Here is a 21,445-nt window from a genome sequence, read left to right as displayed (position 1 = left end):
CATTTACATGACATACTGCATATTTTATCTTATAAATAAAGAACATATTGGTGCCAATTGTACCTGCAAAGAGCTTCCTTCATCAAAAGAACTTGAACACGCATGTTAATGTCATTAGCTCATTTGTATATAATTAGGTGTGATGTATGTCTCACATGTAAATTGCAATGAACTTTAATGTTTCAACTGTTCGAATGAGACAATACAACACAAAAGATTTTTTTGTGAGCGTGCATGTAACCATAATTAGAAATTGTGGAAAGTTAAAGCCTTCATTAGGCTTGATGTTAATGCTTAGTTAAGAGTAGTTGAAACAAAGTTATTTCTTGAAATCCAACTGGATTGGCAAACAAGCCCATGTCTTATGTTGATGCCAATCCATTACAAGCTATACAGCATGGGATATAAGTGCAGAAGCAGTGAGCGCATAGGTTCTAGTTATATGTTGCAAGTTTGTTCCTCAAACTGCCTTTATTGCCAGTCAATTCAAATGCAAACATGTACCACTTGACTAGCCTGTCTACAACGTCTGTCAGCAACCGTACAATCACACATTCCATTATGATTAAACAAATACACATCGCTGAGTATATCATCTATAGCCAAGCCCTCTAATCAACAAATCGTTGCGCCTCCGCTCAGTTTCAAATCATGTGGTCATGTGTCACGAGTAATCCCGAGTACAATAAAGTTCAGTTTAGCAAACTCTTTGCCTGAAGAGTGACACGGTGAATTGACTTTGGCTGACACAAATTGTAAGGAAACAGCAGGGTGTCATATACACACACCAGAAATAAAAACACTCTCTTTCAACATTTGACACTCTAACTTTGTGTTGTCACACTTGCACTTAGGAAAAGTGAAACAAAAAACTATCAGTTATGTTTATACACAGTTCAATAACAGAACTATTTTAGTTCAATTATACATCAATAAGGAAATCACAATGACTGTCTTTAGTCAGTGGAAACTATAACCCTAAACATCTATATTTCAAGTGCAAGTAAGTTTCACATATTTATACAGATATATAGTGTATAATTCCACCAACATTCTGTAACTACATCTACATCACGAGCATATAAAAGTTCCACTCATATCAAATCTAACTTGTGTACAAATGGATGCTTTATAACAAGATACCAATTAACACCGGCAAATGAACACGGATATCGTAAATCCTTAAATAATCAAACACCTGAAACACATTATCATCCTAATTATATTGTGTCGATGTTTTGACAACAAACGACATTACCGTAGCACACTTACGGCTAGATTGGTCACGTGATGTCATCTCATTCACAAGTGCAGCACGTGCCACTAGCTAAATGTGCTAAGCAAAAGCCTTAATGTCAACATTGAATTAATCGTGACATGTAGTTGTAGTAATGACCCTGTCGTTTGTGTTGTGATACGCAAAGGTATAAAGCTGTTCTGTTACAGGAAGAAGGCATTCCACTCTTGGAAACATTACATCGAGGTACATACTTAGCTCTTTAGATTCGTCGAATTTAGCCAAATATCAGTTCTGTCTTTCATTCTTAATTAGATCTAACAACAAGTAACATGAATCATTACGATTCCCGACTTTGTCTTCTGGACTCTTCGGCCATGGAAACTATTGACCACAGTGGTCATGACGCAGACGGTGAGTCATTTGCACTATTCACTTTTATCACATCAGGATAATAATTCATTGGTGTTGTTTTTATTCAAAGTATATTTCAACTACCCGTTCTGTTCATCAAACACCACTCAGCTTTAATAACATTTGCAACAAACTGAATATTGTTTCATAACTGATTTCTTTTCTTATTCCAGCTGAAGGTACCTCGTCAGGCTATGACTCAAGCGACTACTCCTCTGATGAAGGCGTGAGCGCGACCTCAAAATCAAGATCGTTCAGCCAATCCAGTTCCAACCCATCACAAGGCCGCACTCACCCCTCACAGTCCTCCGGTCGGGGAGACGTCATGATGCTTAGAAGCACAGGGGACTTACAGGACAGCCTCTCCCTCATCCTCAACATGCCAGATATGTGTGACGTCACCTTTCTCGTTGGGAAGGAGAAGGCTCCTGTTCATGGAGTCAAAGCCATAATGGCTACACGAAGCAGGTAAGATATTCTCGAAAACAATCAAATCCATTACAAAGGTCAGGACAATAATAAGTGCATGTTTAAGTAGAGCCTGTTTGGCTCTAATACTCTGTGAATGTACTCAACATGAGAACAATATTTGGACCATTTACTAGTTGTGTATGCATGTCGTCTTTAACTTGTTTCTTTCTTTTCTCTAGGTACCTATATCAGCTTTTGCTTCAACATCAGAAACACTCCTCCTTGGAACGATCAAAGAGCAAAAAGATCAAAGACTCAGCCTTTGCACAGAAACTCACCATCAGCATTCCTGACTACCAGATTGGAGACTTTCGGGCGTTCCTCAAATTCGTCCACTCAGGGAAAGCTAACATCGATTTTAACAATGTGGTTGGTAAGTACTATCTTTAATTGTTTAAATGGGATATTCATTTCAACACAAAAATTTCCCCATACCACTAATCTTGATGACACATGAGCGAAACACAGACAATTATCCATAATATGAACTTCACCCTTTTGATGATATTTGATCAAACACATTACAATATGTCCTCGGATCTTTCAGGATTACTCTGTGCATCTGTGGAATTTGGATTCACCGACCTACAAACGGCCTGTACGCAGTTTGTCCAGAGATGTCAAAATCAGGGACATGGTCCAGCCCTTCTGGATTTAGCCTGGACCTACCAACACAAACGACCAGCACAGAAGCTCATCTGTCAGGTATGTAACATACTTTCCTTCAGGTTCTCTTGGCCATGATCTCACTTGGGCCACACGCATGCTAAAATTAATTGATTTCGATTGGGAAACATTTCAAGGACCCAAATGATTCTTAATGTGATTGATAAATTTTGACTCCAAAAACAACCTTCGAATATTACATGATTAAAATACTCTCTACTGCGGTTCTAATTTTTGCAAATGTACTCTTTTCCAGCTGTCAGGTGTAACCAGATGAAAAGCGCAAACGAACTTACAAGAAGGTTCCAAACAGTAGGATCAATATCCATACTATACTCACAGTTCCCAACAAGAGGATGAACCAACAGCAGCAAGCCTGTTGTCCAAGACGACGAAGACGACGCCAAGAAGAAGACACAAGTCACTGTCGCTCAGTCCCATAACGTTTAGAGCGTCACAAGGTTGGGGTTGACGAAGACGAAGATAAAGTCATCAAGACACTCTCTGTGTGAAGACGATAGCATTGTCAGACATGATGCTTGACTTGCACATTGTACGTTGTTGTTTATGTGAAGGAACAAAGCATACCGACACGTACTTAACAGTGTCATTGTACTAATGTTACTCGTCAGTGTCAGTGTGCTTGTGTGTAAACATTGCGACACAAGTTATGCATTACTATGTTCATTAAACAATATTGGCAGAATATATGAACCTGGTTAAGTTTAACATTTTCACCTTGCTTGCAAGGTGACTGCTCATGTTGTAACAATGAAACAGATACAATACCTGCAAGAACGTGTATTATCATATAATAGATTACACTGAGCATTACAGGAACTGCGATTTTATCTGAATTGCGATTTGTCCAGAAAATAAAATATTTCAACAATACAAAATATGTTTCCGTTCAGTTTCATCGTTAACAAGTGTGGCCTAGAGCGCCGCATTTCTTAATGCACACTTGCGTCCCTTCGACGGCCCAGAATCCTGTGGTTGTTGGTTTGAATCTAGATCAGCTCTGATTATGATTCTCAGTTTGCCAGCAATAAACCCTGCACATCGGTTTCACCAAAGTTGTGCACCATTATCGGCTTTCCTCCCACATTTACATGACATACTGCATATTTTATCTTATAAATAAAGAACATATTGGTGCCAATTGTACCTGCAAAGAGCTTCCTTCATCAAAAGAACTTGAACACGCATGTTAATGTCATTAGCTCATTTGTATATAATTAGGTGTGATGTATGTCTCACATGTAAATTGCAATGAACTTTAATGTTTCAACTGTTCGAATGAGACAATACAACACAAAAGATTTTTTGTGAGCGTGCATGTAACCATAATTAGAAATTGTGGAAAGTTAAAGCCTTCATTAGGCTTGATGTTAATGCTTAGTTAAGAGTAGTTGAAACAAAGTTATTTCTTGAAATCCAACTGGATTGGCAAACAAGCCCATGTCTTATGTTGATGCCAATCCATTACAAGCTATACAGCATGGGATATAAGTGCAGAAGCAGTGAGCGCATAGGTTCTAGTTATATGTTGCAAGTTTGTTCCTCAAACTGCCTTTATTGCCAGTCAATTCAAATGCAAACATGTACCACTTGACTAGCCTGTCTACAACGTCTGTCAGCAACCGTACAATCACACATTCCATTATGATTAAACAAATACACATCGCTGAGTATATCATCTATAGCCAAGCCCTCTAATCAACAAATCGTTGCGCCTCCGCTCAGTTTCAAATCATGTGGTCATGTGTCACGAGTAATCCCGAGTACAATAAAGTTCAGTTTAGCAAACTCTTTGCCTGAAGAGTGACACGGTGAATTGACTTTGGCTGACACAAATTGTAAGGAAACAGCAGGGTGTCACATACACACACCAGAAATAAAAACACTCTCTTTCAACATTTGACACTCTAACTTTGTGTTGTCACACTTGCACTTAGGAAAAGTGAAACAAAAAACTATCAGTTATGTTTATACACAGTTCAATAACAGAACTATTTTAGTTCAATTATACATCAATAAGGAAATCACAATGACTGTCTTTAGTCAGTGGAAACTATAACCCTAAACATCTATATTTCAAGTGCAAGTAAGTTTCACATATTTATACAGATATATAGTGTATAATTCCACCAACATTCTGTAACTACATCTACATCACGAGCATATAAAAGTTCCACTCATATCAAATCTAACTTGTGTACAAATGGATGCTTTATAACAAGATACCAATTAACACCGGCAAATGAACACGGATATCGTAAATCCTTAAATAATCAAACACCTGAAACACATTATCATCCTAATTATATTGTGTCGATGTTTTGACAACAAACGACATTACCGTAGCACACTTACGGCTAGATTGGTCACGTGATGTCATCTCATTCACAAGTGCAGCACGTGCCACTAGCTAAATGTGCTAAGCTGAAGCCTTCATGTCAACATTGAATTAATCGTGACATGTAGTTGTAGTAATGACCCTGTCGTTTGTGTTGTGATACGCAAAGGTATAAAGCTGTTCTGTTACAGGAAGAAGGCATTCCACTCTTGGAAACATTACATCGAGGTACATACTTAGCTCTTTAGATTCGTCGAATTTAGCCAAATATCAGTTCTGTCTTTCATTCTTAATTAGATCTAACAACAAGTAACATGAATCATTACGATTCCCGACTTTGTCTTCTGGACTCTTCGGCCATGGAAACTATTGACCACAGTGGTCATGACGCAGACGGTGAGTCATTTGCACTATTCACTTTTATCACATCAGGATAATAATTCATTGGTGTTGTTTTTATTCAAAGTATATTTCAACTACCCGTTCTGTTCATCAAACACCACTCAGCTTTAATAACATTTGCAACAAACTGAATATTGTTTCATAACTGATTTCTTTTCTTATTCCAGCTGAAGGTACCTCGTCAGGCTATGACTCAAGCGACTACTCCTCTGATGAAGGCGTGAGCGCGACCTCAAAATCAAGATCGTTCAGCCAATCCAGTTCCAACCCATCACAAGGCCGCACTCACCCCTCACAGTCCTCCGGTCGGGGAGACGTCATGATGCTTAGAAGCACAGGGGACTTACAGGACAGCCTCTCCCTCATCCTCAACATGCCAGATATGTGTGACGTCACCTTTCTCGTTGGGAAGGAGAAGGCTCCTGTTCATGGAGTCAAAGCCATAATGGCTACACGAAGCAGGTAAGATATTCTCGAAAACAATCAAATCCATTACAAAGGTCAGGACAATAATAAGTGCATGTTTAAGTAGAGCCTGTTTGGCTCTTATACTCTGTGAATGTACTCAACATGAGAACAATATTTGGACCATTTACTAGTTGTGTATGCATGTCGTCTTTAACTTGTTTCTTTCTTTTCTCTAGGTACCTATATCAGCTTTTGCTTCAACATCAGAAACACTCCTCCTTGGAACGATCAAAGAGCAAAAAGATCAAAGACTCAGCCTTTGCACAGAAACTCACCATCAGCATTCCTGACTACCAGATTGGAGACTTTCGGGCGTTCCTCAAATTCGTCCACTCAGGGAAAGCTAACATCGATTTTAACAATGTGGTTGGTAAGTACTATCTTTAATTGTTTAAATGGGATATTCATTTCAACACAAAAATTTCCCCATACCACTAATCTTGATGACACATGAGCGAAACACAGACAATTATCCATAATATGAACTTCACCCTTTTGATGATATTTGATCAAACACATTACAATATGTCCTCGGATCTTTCAGGATTACTCTGTGCATCTGTGGAATTTGGATTCACCGACCTACAAACGGCCTGTACGCAGTTTGTCCAGAGATGTCAAAATCAGGGACATGGTCCAGCCCTTCTGGACATCAAGCCTGGACCTACCAACACAAACGACCAGCACAGAAGCTCATCTGTCAGGTATGTAACATACTTTCCTTCAGGTTCTCTTGGCCATGATCTCACTTGGGCCACACGCATGCTAAAATTAATTGATTTCGTTTGGGAAACATTTCAAGGACCCAAATGATTCTTAATGTGATTGATAAATTTTGACTCCAAAAACAACCTTCGAATATTACATGATTAAAATACTCTCTACTGCGGTTCTAATTTTTGCAAATGTACTCTTTTCCAGCTGTCAGGTGTAACCAGATGAAAAGCGCAAACGAACTTACAAGAAGGTTCCAAACAGTAGGATCAATATCCATACTATACTCACAGTTCCCAACAAGAGGATGAACCAACAGCAGCAAGCCTGTTGTCCAAGACGACGAAGACGACGCCAAGAAGAAGACACAAGTCACTGTCGCTCAGTCCCATAACGTTTAGAGCGTCACAAGGTTGGGGTTGACGAAGACGAAGATAAAGTCATCAAGACACTCTCTGTGTGAAGACGATAGCATTGTCAGACATGATGCTTGACTTGCACATTGTACGTTGTTGTTTATGTGAAGGAACAAAGCATACCGACACGTACTTAACAGTGTCATTGTACTAATGTTACTCGTCAGTGTCAGTGTGCTTGTGTGTAAACATTGCGACACAAGTTATGCATTACTATGTTCATTAAACAATATTGGCAGAATATATGAACCTGGTTAAGTTTAACATTTTCACCTTGCTTGCAAGGTGACTGCTCATGTTGTAACAATGAAACAGATACAATACCTGCAAGAACGTGTATTATCATATAATAGATTACACTGAGCATTACAGGAACTGCGATTTTATCTGAATTGCGATTTGTCCAGAAAATAAATTATTTCAACAATACAAAATATGTTTCCGTTCAGTTTCATCGTTAACAAGTGTGGCCTAGAGCGCCGCATTTCTTAATGCACACTTGCGTCCCTTCGACGGCCCAGAATCCTGTGGTTGTTGGTTTGAATCTAGATCAGCTCTGATTATGATTCTCAGTTTGCCAGCAATAAACCCTGCACATCGGTTTCACCAAAGTTGTGCACCATTATCGGCTTTCCTCCCACATTTACATGACATACTGCATATTTTATCTTATAAATAAAGAACATATTGGTGCCAATTGTACCTGCAAAGAGCTTCCTTCATCAAAAGAACTTGAACACGCATGTTAATGTCATTAGCTCATTTGTATATAATTAGGTGTGATGTATGTCTCACATGTAAATTGCAATGAACTTTAATGTTTCAACTGTTCGAATGAGACAATACAACACAAAAGATTTTTTGTGAGCGTGCATGTAACCATAATTAGAAATTGTGGAAAGTTAAAGCCTTCATTAGGCTTGATGTTAATGCTTAGTTAAGAGTAGTTGAAACAAAGTTATTTCTTGAAATCCAACTGGATTGGCAAACAAGCCCATGTCTTATGTTGATGCCAATCCATTACAAGCTATACAGCATGGGATATAAGTGCAGAAGCAGTGAGCGCATAGGTTCTAGTTATATGTTGCAAGTTTGTTCCTCAAACTGCCTTTATTGCCAGTCAATTCAAATGCAAACATGTACCACTTGACTAGCCTGTCTACAACGTCTGTCAGCAACCGTACAATCACACATTCCATTATGATTAAACAAATACACATCGCTGAGTATATCATCTATAGCCAAGCCCTCTAATCAACAAATCGTTGCGCCTCCGCTCAGTTTCAAATCATGTGGTCATGTGTCACGAGTAATCCCGAGTACAATAAAGTTCAGTTTAGCAAACTCTTTGCCTGAAGAGTGACACGGTGAATTGACTTTGACTGACACAAATTGTAAGGAAACAGCAGGGTGTCATATACACACACCAGAAATAAAAACACTCCCTTTCAACATTTGACACTCTAACTTTGTGTTGTCACACTTGCACTTAGGAAAAGTGAAACAAAAAACTATCAGTTATGTTTATACACAGTTCAATAACAGAACTATTTTAGTTCAATTATACATCAATAAGGAAATCACAATGACTGTCTTTAGTCAGTGGAAACTATAACCCTAAACATCTATATTTCAAGTGCAAGTAAGTTTCACATATTTATACAGATATATAGTGTATAATTCCACCAACATTCTGTAACTACATCTACATCACGAGCATATAAAAGTTCCACTCATATCAAATCTAACTTGTGTACAAATGGATGCTTTATAACAAGATACCAATTAACACCGGCAAATGAACACGGATATCGTAAATCCTTAAATAATCAAACACCTGAAACACATTATCATCCTAATGATATTGTGTCGATGTTTTGACAACAAACGACATTACCGTAGCACACTTACGGCTAGATTGGTCACGTGATGTCATCTCATTCACAAGTGCAGCACGTGCCACTAGCTAAATGTGCTAAGCAAAAGCCTTAATGTCAACATTGAATTAATCGTGACATGTAGTTGTAGTAATGACCCTGTCGTTTGTGTTGTGATACGCAAAGGTATAAAGCTGTTCTGTTACAGGAAGAAGGCATTCCACTCTTGGAAACATTACATCGAGGTACATACTTAGCTCTTTAGATTCGTCAAATTTAGCCAAATATCAGTTCTTTCTTTCATTCTTAATTAGATCTAACAACAAGTAACATGAATCATTACGATTCCCGACTTTGTCTTCTGGACTCTTCGGCCATGGAAACTATTGACCACAGTGGTCATGACGCAGACGGTGAGTCATTTGCACTATTCACTTTTATCACATCAGGATAATAATTCATTGGTGTTGTTTTTATTCAAAGTATATTTCAACTACCCGTTCTGTTCATCAAACACCACTCAGCTTTAATAACATTTGCAACAAACTGAATATTGTTTCATAACTGATTTCTTTTCTTATTCCAGCTGAAGGTACCTCGTCAGGCTATGACTCAAGCGACTACTCCTCTGATGAAGGCGTGAGCGCGACCTCAAAATCAAGATCGTTCAGCCAATCCAGTTCCAACCCATCACAAGGCCGCACTCACCCCTCACAGTCCTCCGGTCGGGGAGACGTCATGATGCTTAGAAGCACAGGGGACTTACAGGACAGCCTCTCCCTCATCCTCAACATGCCAGATATGTGTGACGTCACCTTTCTCGTTGGGAAGGAGAAGGCTCCTGTTCATGGAGTCAAAGCCATAATGGCTACACGAAGCAGGTAAGATATTCTCGAAAACAATCAAATCCATTACAAAGGTCAGGACAATAATAAGTGCATGTTTAAGTAGAGCCTGTTTGGCTCTTATACTCTGTGAATGTACTCAACATGAGAACAATATTTGGACCATTTACTAGTTGTGTATGCATGTCGTCTTTAACTTGTTTCTTTCTTTTCTCTAGGTACCTATATCAGCTTTTGCTTCAACATCAGAAACACTCCTCCTTGGAACGATCAAAGAGCAAAAAGATCAAAGACTCAGCCTTTGCACAGAAACTCACCATCAGCATTCCTGACTACCAGATTGGAGACTTTCGGGCGTTCCTCAAATTCGTCCACTCAGGGAAAGCTAACATCGATTTTAACAATGTGGTTGGTAAGTACTATCTTTAATTGTTTAAATGGGATATTCATTTCAACACAAAAATTTCCCCATACCACTAATCTTGATGACACATGAGCGAAACACAGACAATTATCCATAATATGAACTTCACCCTTTTGATGATATTTGATCAAACACATTACAATATGTCCTCGGATCTTTCAGGATTACTCTGTGCATCTGTGGAATTTGGATTCACCGACCTACAAACGGCCTGTACGCAGTTTGTCCAGAGATGTCAAAATCAGGGACATGGTCCAGCCCTTCTGGACATCAAGCCTGGACCTACCAACACAAACGACCAGCACAGAAGCTCATCTGTCAGGTATGTAACATACTTTCCTTCAGGTTCTCTTGGCCATGATCTCACTTGGGCCACACGCATGCTAAAATTAATTGATTTCGATTGGGAAACATTTCAAGGACCCAAATGATTCTTAATGTGATTGATAAATTGTGACACCAAAAACAACCTTCGAATATTACATGATTAAAATACTCTCTACTGCGGTTCTAATTTTTGCAAATGTACTCTTTTCCAGCTGTCAGGTGTAACCAGATGAAAAGCGCAACCGAACTCACAAGAAGGTTCCAAACAGTAGGATCAATATCCATACTATACTCACAGTTCCCAACAAGAGGATGAACCAACAGCAGCAAGCCTGTTGTCCAAGACGACGAAGACGACGCCAAAAAGAAGACATAAGTCACTGTCGCTCAGTCCCATAACGTTTAGAGCGTCACAAGGTTGGGGTTGACGAAGACGAAGATAAAGTCATCAAGACACTCTCTGTGTGAAGACGATAGCATTGTCAGACATGATGCTTGACTTGCACATTGTACGTTGTTGTTTATGTGAAGGAACAAAGCATACCGACACGTACTTAACAGTGTCATTGTACTAATGTTACTCGTCAGTGTCAGTGTGCTTGTGTGTAAACATTGCGACACAAGTTATACATTACTATGTTCATTAAACAATATTGGCAGAAAATATGAACCTGGTTAAGTTTAACATTTTCACCTTGCTTGCAAGGTGACCGTTCATGTTGTAACAATGAAACATATACAATACCTGCAAGAACGTGTATTATCATATAATAGATTACACTGAGCATTACAGGAACTGCGGTTTTATCTGAATTGCGATTTGTCCAGAAAATAAAATATTTCAACAATACAAAATATGTTTCCGTTCAGTTTCATCGTTAACAAGTGTGGCCTAGAGCGCCGCATTTCTTAATGCACACTTGCGTCCTTTAGACGGCCCAGAATCCTGTGGTTGTTGGTTTGAATCTAGATCAGCTCTGATTATGATTCTCAGTTTGCCAGCAATAAACCCTGCACATCGGTTTCACCAAAGTTGTGCACCATTATCGGCTTTCCTCCCACATTTACATGACATACTGCATATTTTATCTTATAAATAAAGAACATATTGGTGCCAATTGTACCTGCAAAGAGCTTCCTTCATCAAAAGAACTTGAACACGCATGTTAATGTCATTAGCTCATTTGTATATAATTAGGTGTGATGTATGTCTCACATGTAAATTGCAATGAACTTTAATGTTTCAACTGTTCGAATGAGACAATACAACACAAAAGATTTTTTTGTGAGCGTGCATGTAACCATAATTAGAAATTGTGGAAAGTTAAAGACTTCATTAGGCTTGATGTTAATGCTTAGTTAAGAGTAGTTGAAACAAAGTTATTTCTTGAAATCCAACTGGATTGGCAAACAAGCCCATGTCTTATGTTGATGCCAATCCATTAAAAGCTATACAGCATGGGATATAAGTGCAGAAGCAGTGAGCGCAAAGGTTCTAGTTATATGTTGCAAGTTTGTTCCTCAAACTGCCTTGATTGCCAGTCAATTCAAATGCAAACATGTACCACTTGACTAGCCTGTCTACAACGTCTATCAGCAACCGTACAATCACACATTCCATTATGATTAAACAAATACACATCGCTGAGTATATCATCTATAGCCAAGCCCTCTAATCAACAAATCGTTGCGCCTCCGCTCAGTTTCAAATCATGTGGTCATGTGTCACGAGTAATCCCGAGTACAATAAAGTTCAGTTTAGCAAACTCTTTGCCTGAAGAGTGACACGGTGAATTGACTTTGACTGACACAAATTGTAAGGAAACAGCAGGGTGTCATATACACACACCAGAAATAAAAACACTCCCTTTCAACATTTGACACTCTAACTTTGTGTTGTCACACTTGCACTTAGGAAAATTGAAACAAAAAACTATCAGTTATGTTTATACACAGTTCAATAACAGAACTATTTTAGTTCAATTATACATCAATAAGGAAATCATAATGACTGTCTTCAGTCAGTGGAAACTATAACCCTAAACATCTATATTTCAAGTGCAAGTAAGTTTCACATATTTATACAGATATATAGTGTATAATTCCACCAACATTCTGTAACTACATCTACATCACGGGCATATAAAAGTTCCACTCATATCAAATCTAACTTGTGTACAAATGGATGCTTTATAACAAGATACCAATTAACACCGGCAAATGAACACAGATATCGTAAATCCTTAAATAATCAAACACCTGAAACACATTATCATCCTAATTATATTATGTCGATGTTTTGACAACAAACGACATTACCGTAGCACACTTACGGCTAGATTGGTCACGTGATGTCATCTCATTCACAAGTGCAGCACGTGCCACTAGCTAAATGTGCTAAGCTGAAGCCTTCATGTCAACATTGAATTAATCGTGACATGTAGTTGTAGTAATGACCCTGTCGTTTGTGTTGTGATACGCAAAGGTATAAAGCTGTTCTGTTACAGGAAGAAGGCATTCCACTCTTGGAAACATTACATCGAGGTACATACTTAGCTCTTTAGATTCGTCGAATTTAGCCAAATATCAGTTCTGTCTTTCATTCTTAATTAGATCTAACAACAAGTAACATGAATCATTACGATTCCCGACTTTGTCTTCTGGACTCTTCGGCCATGGAAACTATTGACCACAGTGGTCATGACGCAGACGGTGAGTCATTTGCACTATTCACTTTTATCACATCAGGATAATAATTCATTGGTGTTGTTTTTATTCAAAGTATATTTCAACTACCCGTTCTGTTCATCAAACACCACTCAGCTTTAATAACATTTGCAACAAACTGAATATTGTTTCATAACTGATTTCTTTTCTTATTCCAGCTGAAGGTACCTCGTCAGGCTATGACTCAAGCGACTACTCCTCTGATGAAGGCGTGAGCACGACCTCAAAATCAAGATCGTTCAGCCAATCCAGTTCCAACCCATCACAAGGCCGCTCTCACCCCTCACAGTCCTCCGGTCGGGGTGACGTCATGATGCTTAGAAGCACAGGGGACTTACAGGACAGCCTCTCCCTCATCCTCAACATGCCAGATATGTGTGACGTCACCTTTCTCGTTGGGAAGGAGAAGGCTCCTGTTCATGGAGTCAAAGCCATAATGGCTACACGAAGCAGGTAAGATATTCTCGAAAACAATCAAATCCATTACACAGGTCAGGACAATAATAAGTGCATGTTTAAGTAGAGCCTGTTTGGCTCTTATACTCTGTGAATGTACTCAACATGAGAACAATATTTGGACCATTTACTAGTTGTGTATGCATGTCGTCTTTAACTTGTTTCTTTCTTTTCTCTAGGTACCTATATCAGCTTTTGCTTCAACATCAGAAACACTCCTCCTTGGAACGATCAAAGAGCAAAAAGATCAAAGACTCAGCCTTTGCACAGAAACTCACCATCAGCATTCCTGACTACCAGATTGGAGACTTTCGGGCGTTCCTCAAATTCGTCCACTCAGGGAAAGCTAACATCGATTTTAACAATGTGGTTGGTAAGTACTATCTTTAATTGTTTAAATGGCATATTCATTTCAACACAAAAATTTCCCCATACCACTAATCTTGATGACACATGAGCGAAACACAGACAATTATCCATAATATGAACTTCACCCTTTTGATGATATTTGATCAAACACATTACAATATGTCCTCGGATCTTTCAGGATTACTCTGTGCATCTGTGGAATTTGGATTCACCGACCTACAAACGGCCTGTACGCAGTTTGTCCAGAGATGTCAAAATCAGGGACATGGTCCAGCCCTTCTGGATTTAGCCTGGACCTACCAACACAAACGACCAGCACAGAAGCTCATCTGTCAGGTATGTAACATACTTTCCTTCAGGTTCTCTTGGCCATGATCTCACTTGGGCCACACGCATGCTAAAATTAATTGATTTCGTTTGGGAAACATTTCAAGGACCCAAATGATTCTTAATGTGATTGATAAATTTTGACACCAAAAACAACCTTCGAATATTACATGATTAAAATACTCTCTACTGCGGTTCTAATTTTTGCAAATGTACTCTTTTCCAGCTGTCAGGTGTAACCAGATGAAAAGCGCAAACGAACTTACAAGAAGGTTCCAAACAGTAGGATCAATATCCATACTATACTCACAGTTCCCAACAAGAGGATGAACCAACAGCAGCAAGCCTGTTGTCCAAGACGACGAAGACGACGCCAAGAAGAAGACACAAGTCACTGTCGCTCAGTCCCATAACGTTTAGAGCGTCACAAGGTTGGGGTTGACGAAGACGAAGATAAAGTCATCAAGACACTCTCTGTGTGAAGACGATAGCATTGTCAGACATGATGCTTGACTTGCACATTGTACGTTGTTGTTTATGTGAAGGAACAAAGCATACCGACACGTACTTAACAGTGTCATTGTACTAATGTTACTCATCAGTGTCAGTGTGCTTGTGTGTAAACATTGCGACACAAGTTATACATTACTATGTTCATTAAACAATATTGGCAGAATATATGAACCTGGTTAAGTTTAACATTTTCACCTTGCTTGCAAGGTGACTGCTCATGTTGTAACAATGAAACAGATACAATACCTGCAAGAACGTGTATTATCATATAATAGATTACACTGAGCGTTACAGGAACTGCGATTTTATCTGAATTGCGATTTGTCCAGAAAATAAAATATTTCAACAATACAAAATATGTTTCCGTTCAGTTTCATCGTTAACAAGTGTGGCCTAGAGCGCCGCATTTCTTAATGCACACTTGCGTCCCTTCGACGGCCCAGAATCCTGTGGTTGTTGGTTTGAATCTAGATCAGCTCTGATTATGATTCTCAGTTTGCCAGCAATAAACCCTGCACATCGGTTTCACCAAAGTTGTGCACCATTATCGGCTTTCCTCCCACATTTACATGACATACTGCATATTTTATCTTATAAATAAAGAACATATTGGTGCCAATTGTACCTGCAAAGAGCTTCCTTCATCAAAAGAACTTGAACACGCATGTTAATGTCATTAGCTCATTTGTATATAATTAGGTGTGATGTATGTCTCACATGTAAATTGCAATGAACTTTAATGTTTCAACTGTTCGAATGAGACAATACAACACAAAAGATTTTTTGTGAGCGTGCATGTAACCATAATTAGAAATTGTGGAAAGTTAAAGCCTTCATTAGGCTTGATGTTAATGCTTAGTTAAGAGTAGTTGAAACAAAGTTATTTCTTGAAATCCAACTGGATTGGCAAACAAGCCCATGTCTTATGTTGATGCCAATCCATTACAAGCTATACAGCATGGGATATAAGTGCAGAAGCAGTGAGCGCATAGGTTCTAGTTATATGTTGCAAGTTTGTTCCTCAAACTGCCTTTATTGCCAGTCAATTCAAATGCAAACATGTACCACTTGACTAGCCTGTCTACAACGTCTGTCAGCAACCGTACAATCACACATTCCATTATGATTAAACAAATACACATCGCTGAGTATATCATCTATAGCCAAGCCCTCTAATCAACAAATCGTTGCGCCTCCGCTCAGTTTCAAATCATGTGGTCATGTGTCACGAGTAATCCCGAGTACAATAAAGTTCAGTTTAGCAAACTCTTTGCCTGAAGAGTGACACGGTGAATTGACTTTGGCTGACACAAATTGTAAGGAAACAGCAGGGTGTCATATACACACACCAGAAATAAAAACACTCTCTTTCAACATTTGACACTCTAACTTTGTGTTGTCACACTTGCACTTAGGAAAAGTGAAACAAAAAACTATCAGTTATGTTTATACACAGTTCAATAACAGAACTATTTTAGTTCAATTATACATCAATAAGGAAATCACAATGACTGTCTTTAGTCAGTGGAAACTATAACCCTAAACATCTATATTTCAAGTGCAAGTAAGTTTCACATATTTATACAGATATATAGTGTATAATTCCACCAACATTCTGTAACTACATCTACATCACGAGCATATAAAAGTTCCACTCATATCAAATCTAACTTGTGTACAAATGGATGCTTTATAACAAGATACCAATTAACACCGGCAAATGAACACGGATATCGTAAATCCTTAAATAATCAAACACCTGAAACACATTATCATCCTAATTACATTGTGTCGATGTTTTGACAACAAACGACATTACCGTAGAACACTTACGGCTAGATTGGTCACGTGATGTCATCTCATTCACAAGTGCAGCACGTGCCACTAGCTAAATGTGCTAAGCAAAAGCCTTCATGTCAACATTGAATTAATCGTGACATGTAGTTGTAGTAATGACCCTGTCGTTTGTGTTGTGATACGCAAAGGTATAAAGCTGTTCTGTTACAGGAAGAAGGCATTCCACTCTTGGAAACATTACATCGAGGTACATACTTAGCTCTTTAGATTCGTCGAATTTAGCCAAATATCAGTTCTGTCTTTCATTCTTAATTAGATCTAACAACAAGTAACATGAATCATTACGATTCCCGACTTTGTCTTCTGGACTCTTCGGCCATGGAAACTATTGACCACAGTGGTCATGACGCAGACGGTGAGTCATTTGCACTATTCACTTTTATCACATCAGGATAATAATTCATTGGTGTTGTTTTTATTCAAAGTATATTTCAACTACCCGTTCTGTTCATCAAACACCACTCAGCATTAATAACATTTGCAACAAACTGAATATTGTTTCATAACTGATTTCTTTTCTTATTCCAGCTGAAGGTACCTCGTCAGGCTATGACTCAAGCGACTACTCCTCTGATGAAGGCGTGAGCGCGACCTCAAAATCAAGATCGTTCAGCCAATCCAGTTCCAACCCATCACAAGGCCGCACTCACCCTACACAGTCCTCCGGTCGGGGAGACGTCATGATGCTTAGAAGCACAGGGGACTTACAGGACAGCCTCTCCCTCATCCTCAACATGCCAGATATGTGTGACGTCACCTTTCTCGTTGGGAAGGAGAAGGCTCCTGTTCATGGAGTCAAAGCCATAATGGCTACACGAAGCAGGTAAGATATTCTCGAAAACAATCAAATCCATTACAAAGGTCAGGACAATAATAAGTGCATGTTTAAGTAGAGCCTGTTTGGCTCTTATACTCTGTGAATTTACTCAACATGAGAACAATATTTGGACCATTTACTAGTTGTGTATGCATGTCGTCTTTAACTTGTTTCTTTCTTTTCTCTAGGTACCTATATCAGCTTTTGCTTCAACATCAGAAACACTCCTCCTTGGAACGATCAAAGAGCAAAAAGATCAAAGACTCAGCCTTTGCACAGAAACTCACCATCAGCATTCCTGACTACCAGATTGGAGACTTTCGGGCGTTCCTCAAATTCGTCCACTCAGGGAAAGCTAACATCGATTTTAACAATGTGGTTGGTAAGTACTATCTTTAATTGTTTAAATGGCATATTCATTTCAACACAAAAATTTCCCCATACCACTAATCTTGATGACACATGAGCGAAACACAGACAATTATCCATAATATGAACTTCACCCTTTTGATGATATTTGATCAAACACATTACAATATGTCCTCGGATCTTTCAGGATTACTCTGTGCATCTGTGGAATTTGGATTCACCGACCTACAAACGGCCTGTACGCAGTTTGTCCAGAGATGTCAAAATCAGGGACATGGTCCAGCCCTTCTGGATTTAGCCTGGACCTACCAACACAAACGACCAGCACAGAAGCTCATCTGTCAGGTATGTAACATACTTTCCTTCAGGTTCTCTTGGCCATGATCTCACTTGGGCCACACGCATGCTAAAATTAATTGATTTCGTTTGGGAAACATTTCAAGGACCCAAATGATTCTTAATGTGATTGATAAATTTTGACACCAAAAACAACCTTCGAATATTACATGATTAAAATACTCTCTACTGCGGTTCTAATTTTTGCAAATGTACTCTTTTCCAGCTGTCAGGTGTAACCAGATGAAAAGCGCAAACGAACTTACAAGAAGGTTCCAAACAGTAGGATCAATATCCATACTATACTCACAGTTCCCAACAAGAGGATGAACCAACAGCAGCAAGCCTGTTGTCCAAGACGACGAAGACGACGCCAAGAAGAAGACACAAGTCACTGTCGCTCAGTCCCATAACGTTTAGAGCGTCACAAGGTTGGGGTTGACGAAGACGAAGATAAAGTCATCAAGACACTCTCTGTGTGAAGACGATAGCATTGTCAGACATGATGCTTGACTTGCACATTGTACGTTGTTGTTTATGTGAAGGAACAAAGCATACCGACACGTACTTAACAGTGTCATTGTACTAATGTTACTCATCAGTGTCAGTGTGCTTGTGTGTAAACATTGCGACACAAGTTATACATTACTATGTTCATTAAACAATATTGGCAGAATATATGAACCTGGTTAAGTTTAACATTTTCACCTTGCTTGCAAGGTGACTGCTCATGTTGTAACAATGAAACAGATACAATACCTGCAAGAACGTGTATTATCATATAATAGATTACACTGAGCGTTACAGGAACTGCGATTTTATCTGAATTGCGATTTGTCCAGAAAATAAAATATTTCAACAATACAAAATATGTTTCCGTTCAGTTTCATCGTTAACAAGTGTGGCCTAGAGCGCCGCATTTCTTAATGCACACTTGCGTCCCTTCGACGGCCCAGAATCCTGTGGTTGTTGGTTTGAATCTAGATCAGCTCTGATTATGATTCTCAGTTTGCCAGCAATAAACCCTGCACATCGGTTTCACCAAAGTTGTGCACCATTATCGGCTTTCCTCCCACATTTACATGACATACTGCATATTTTATCTTATAAATAAAGAACATATTGGTGCCAATTGTACCTGCAAAGAGCTTCCTTCATCAAAAGAACTTGAACACGCATGTTAATGTCATTAGCTCATTTGTATATAATTAGGTGTGATGTATGTCTCACATGTAAATTGCAATGAACTTTAATGTTTCAACTGTTCGAATGAGACAATACAACACAAAAGATTTTTTGTGAGCGTGCATGTAACCATAATTAGAAATTGTGGAAAGTTAAAGCCTTCATTAGGCTTGATGTTAATGCTTAGTTAAGAGTAGTTGAAACAAAGTTATTTCTTGAAATCCAACTGGATTGGCAAACAAGCCCATGTCTTATGTTGATGCCAATCCATTACAAGCTATACAGCATGGGATATAAGTGCAGAAGCAGTGAGCGCATAGGTTCTAGTTATATGTTGCAAGTTTGTTCCTCAAACTGCCTTTATTGCCAGTCAATTCAAATGCAAACATGTACCACTTGACTAGCCTGTCTACAACGTCTGTCAGCAACCGTACAATCACACATTCCATTATGATTAAACAAATACACATCGCTGAGTATATCATCTATAGCCAAGCCCTCTAATCAACAAATCGTTGCGCCTCCGCTCAGTTTCAAATCATGTGGTCATGTGTCACGAGTAATCCCGAGTACAATAAAGTTCAGTTTAGCAAACTCTTTGCCTGAAGAGTGACACGGTGAATTGACTTTGGCTGACACAAATTGTAAGGAAACAGCAGGGTGTCATATACACACACCAGAAATAAAAACACTCTCTTTCAACATTTGACACTCTAACTTTGTGTTGTCACACTTGCACTTAGGAAAAATGAAACAAAAAACTATCAGTTATGTTTATACACAGTTCAATAACAGAACTATTTTAGTTCAATTATACATCAATAAGGAAATCACAATGACTGTCTTTAGTCAGTGGAAACTATAACCCTAAACATCTATATTTCAAGTGCAAGTAAGTTTCACATATTTATACAGATATATAGTGTATAATTCCACCAACATTCTGTAACTACATCTACATCACGAGCATATAAAAGTTCCACTCATATCAAATCTAACTTGTGTACAAATGGATGCTTTATAACAAGATACCAATTAACACCGGCAAATGAACACGGATATCGTAAATCCTTAAATAATCAAACACCTGAAACACATTATCATCCTAATTACATTGTGTCGATGTTTTGACAACAAACGACATTACCGTAGAACACTTACGGCTAGATTGGTCACGTGATGTCATCTCATTCACAAGTGCAGCACGTGCCACTAGCTAAATGTGCTAAGCAAAAGCCTTCATGTCAACATTGAATTAATCGTGACATGTAGTTGTAGTAATGACCCTGTCGTTTGTGTTGTGATACGCAAAGGTATAAAGCTGTTCTGTTACAGGAAGAAGGCATTCCACTCTTGGAAACATTACATCGAGGTACATACTTAGCTCTTTAGATTCGTCGAATTTAGCCAAATATCAGTTCTGTCTTTCATTCTTAATTAGATCTAACAACAAGTAACATGAATCATTACGATTCCCGACTTTGTCTTCTGGACTCTTCGGCCATGGAAACTATTGACCACAGTGGTCATGACGCAGACGGTGAGTCATTTGCACTATTCACTTTTATCACATCAGGATAATAATTCATTGGTGTTGTTTTTATTCAAAGTATATTTCAACTACCCGTTCTGTTCATCAAACACCACTCAGCATTAATAACATTTGCAACAAACTGAATATTGTTTCATAACTGATTTCTTTTCTTATTCCAGCTGAAGGTACCTCGTCAGGCTATGACTCAAGCGACTACTCCTCTGATGAAGGCGTGAGCGCGACCTCAAAATCAAGATCGTTCAGCCAATCCAGTTCCAACCCATCACAAGGCCGCACTCACCCTACACAGTCCTCCGGTCGGGGAGACGTCATGA

General features: G+C 38.8%; 3 protein-coding genes and 2 pseudogenes across 3 annotated transcripts; all 5 read left to right on the top strand.

Moving 5' to 3' along the window:
* Nucleotides 1-1,569: 1,569 nt before the first annotated feature.
* Nucleotides 1,570-3,231, top strand: LOC139462670 (serine-enriched protein-like). Its single transcript, XM_071244498.1, has 5 exons — nt 1,570-1,651; nt 1,825-2,119; nt 2,302-2,495; nt 2,670-2,822; nt 3,131-3,231. The coding sequence occupies exons 1-5, from the start codon at nt 1,570-1,572 to the stop codon at nt 3,229-3,231; spliced, it is 825 nt and encodes a 274-aa protein (XP_071100599.1).
* A 2,230-nt stretch (nt 3,232-5,461) lies between these two features.
* Nucleotides 5,462-7,125, top strand: LOC139462669 (serine-enriched protein-like; annotated as a pseudogene).
* A 2,230-nt stretch (nt 7,126-9,355) lies between these two features.
* LOC139462668 (serine-enriched protein-like) lies at nt 9,356-13,184 on the top strand (annotated as a pseudogene).
* Nucleotides 13,185-13,250: 66 nt separating this feature from the next.
* LOC139462667 (serine-enriched protein-like) lies at nt 13,251-17,454 on the top strand. Its single transcript, XM_071244497.1, has 5 exons — nt 13,251-13,332; nt 13,506-13,800; nt 13,983-14,176; nt 14,351-14,508; nt 17,398-17,454. The coding sequence occupies exons 1-5, from the start codon at nt 13,251-13,253 to the stop codon at nt 17,452-17,454; spliced, it is 786 nt and encodes a 261-aa protein (XP_071100598.1).
* Nucleotides 17,455-17,603: 149 nt separating this feature from the next.
* On the top strand, nt 17,604-21,346 carry LOC139462666 (serine-enriched protein-like). The gene is made up of 4 exons (XM_071244496.1): nt 17,604-17,692; nt 17,875-18,068; nt 18,243-18,400; nt 21,290-21,346. Exons 1-4 carry the CDS (start codon nt 17,604-17,606, stop codon nt 21,344-21,346), a joined length of 498 nt encoding a protein of 165 aa, XP_071100597.1.
* Nucleotides 21,347-21,445: the final 99 nt, after the last annotated feature.

This window comes from Haliotis cracherodii, unplaced genomic scaffold (genome assembly GCF_022045235.1).
Source record: "Haliotis cracherodii isolate W230 unplaced genomic scaffold, xgHalCrac1.p SCAF_15, whole genome shotgun sequence".
Taxonomy (NCBI): Eukaryota; Metazoa; Mollusca; class Gastropoda; order Lepetellida; family Haliotidae; genus Haliotis; species Haliotis cracherodii.
This window is presented reverse-complemented; position numbering and strand designations above follow the sequence as displayed.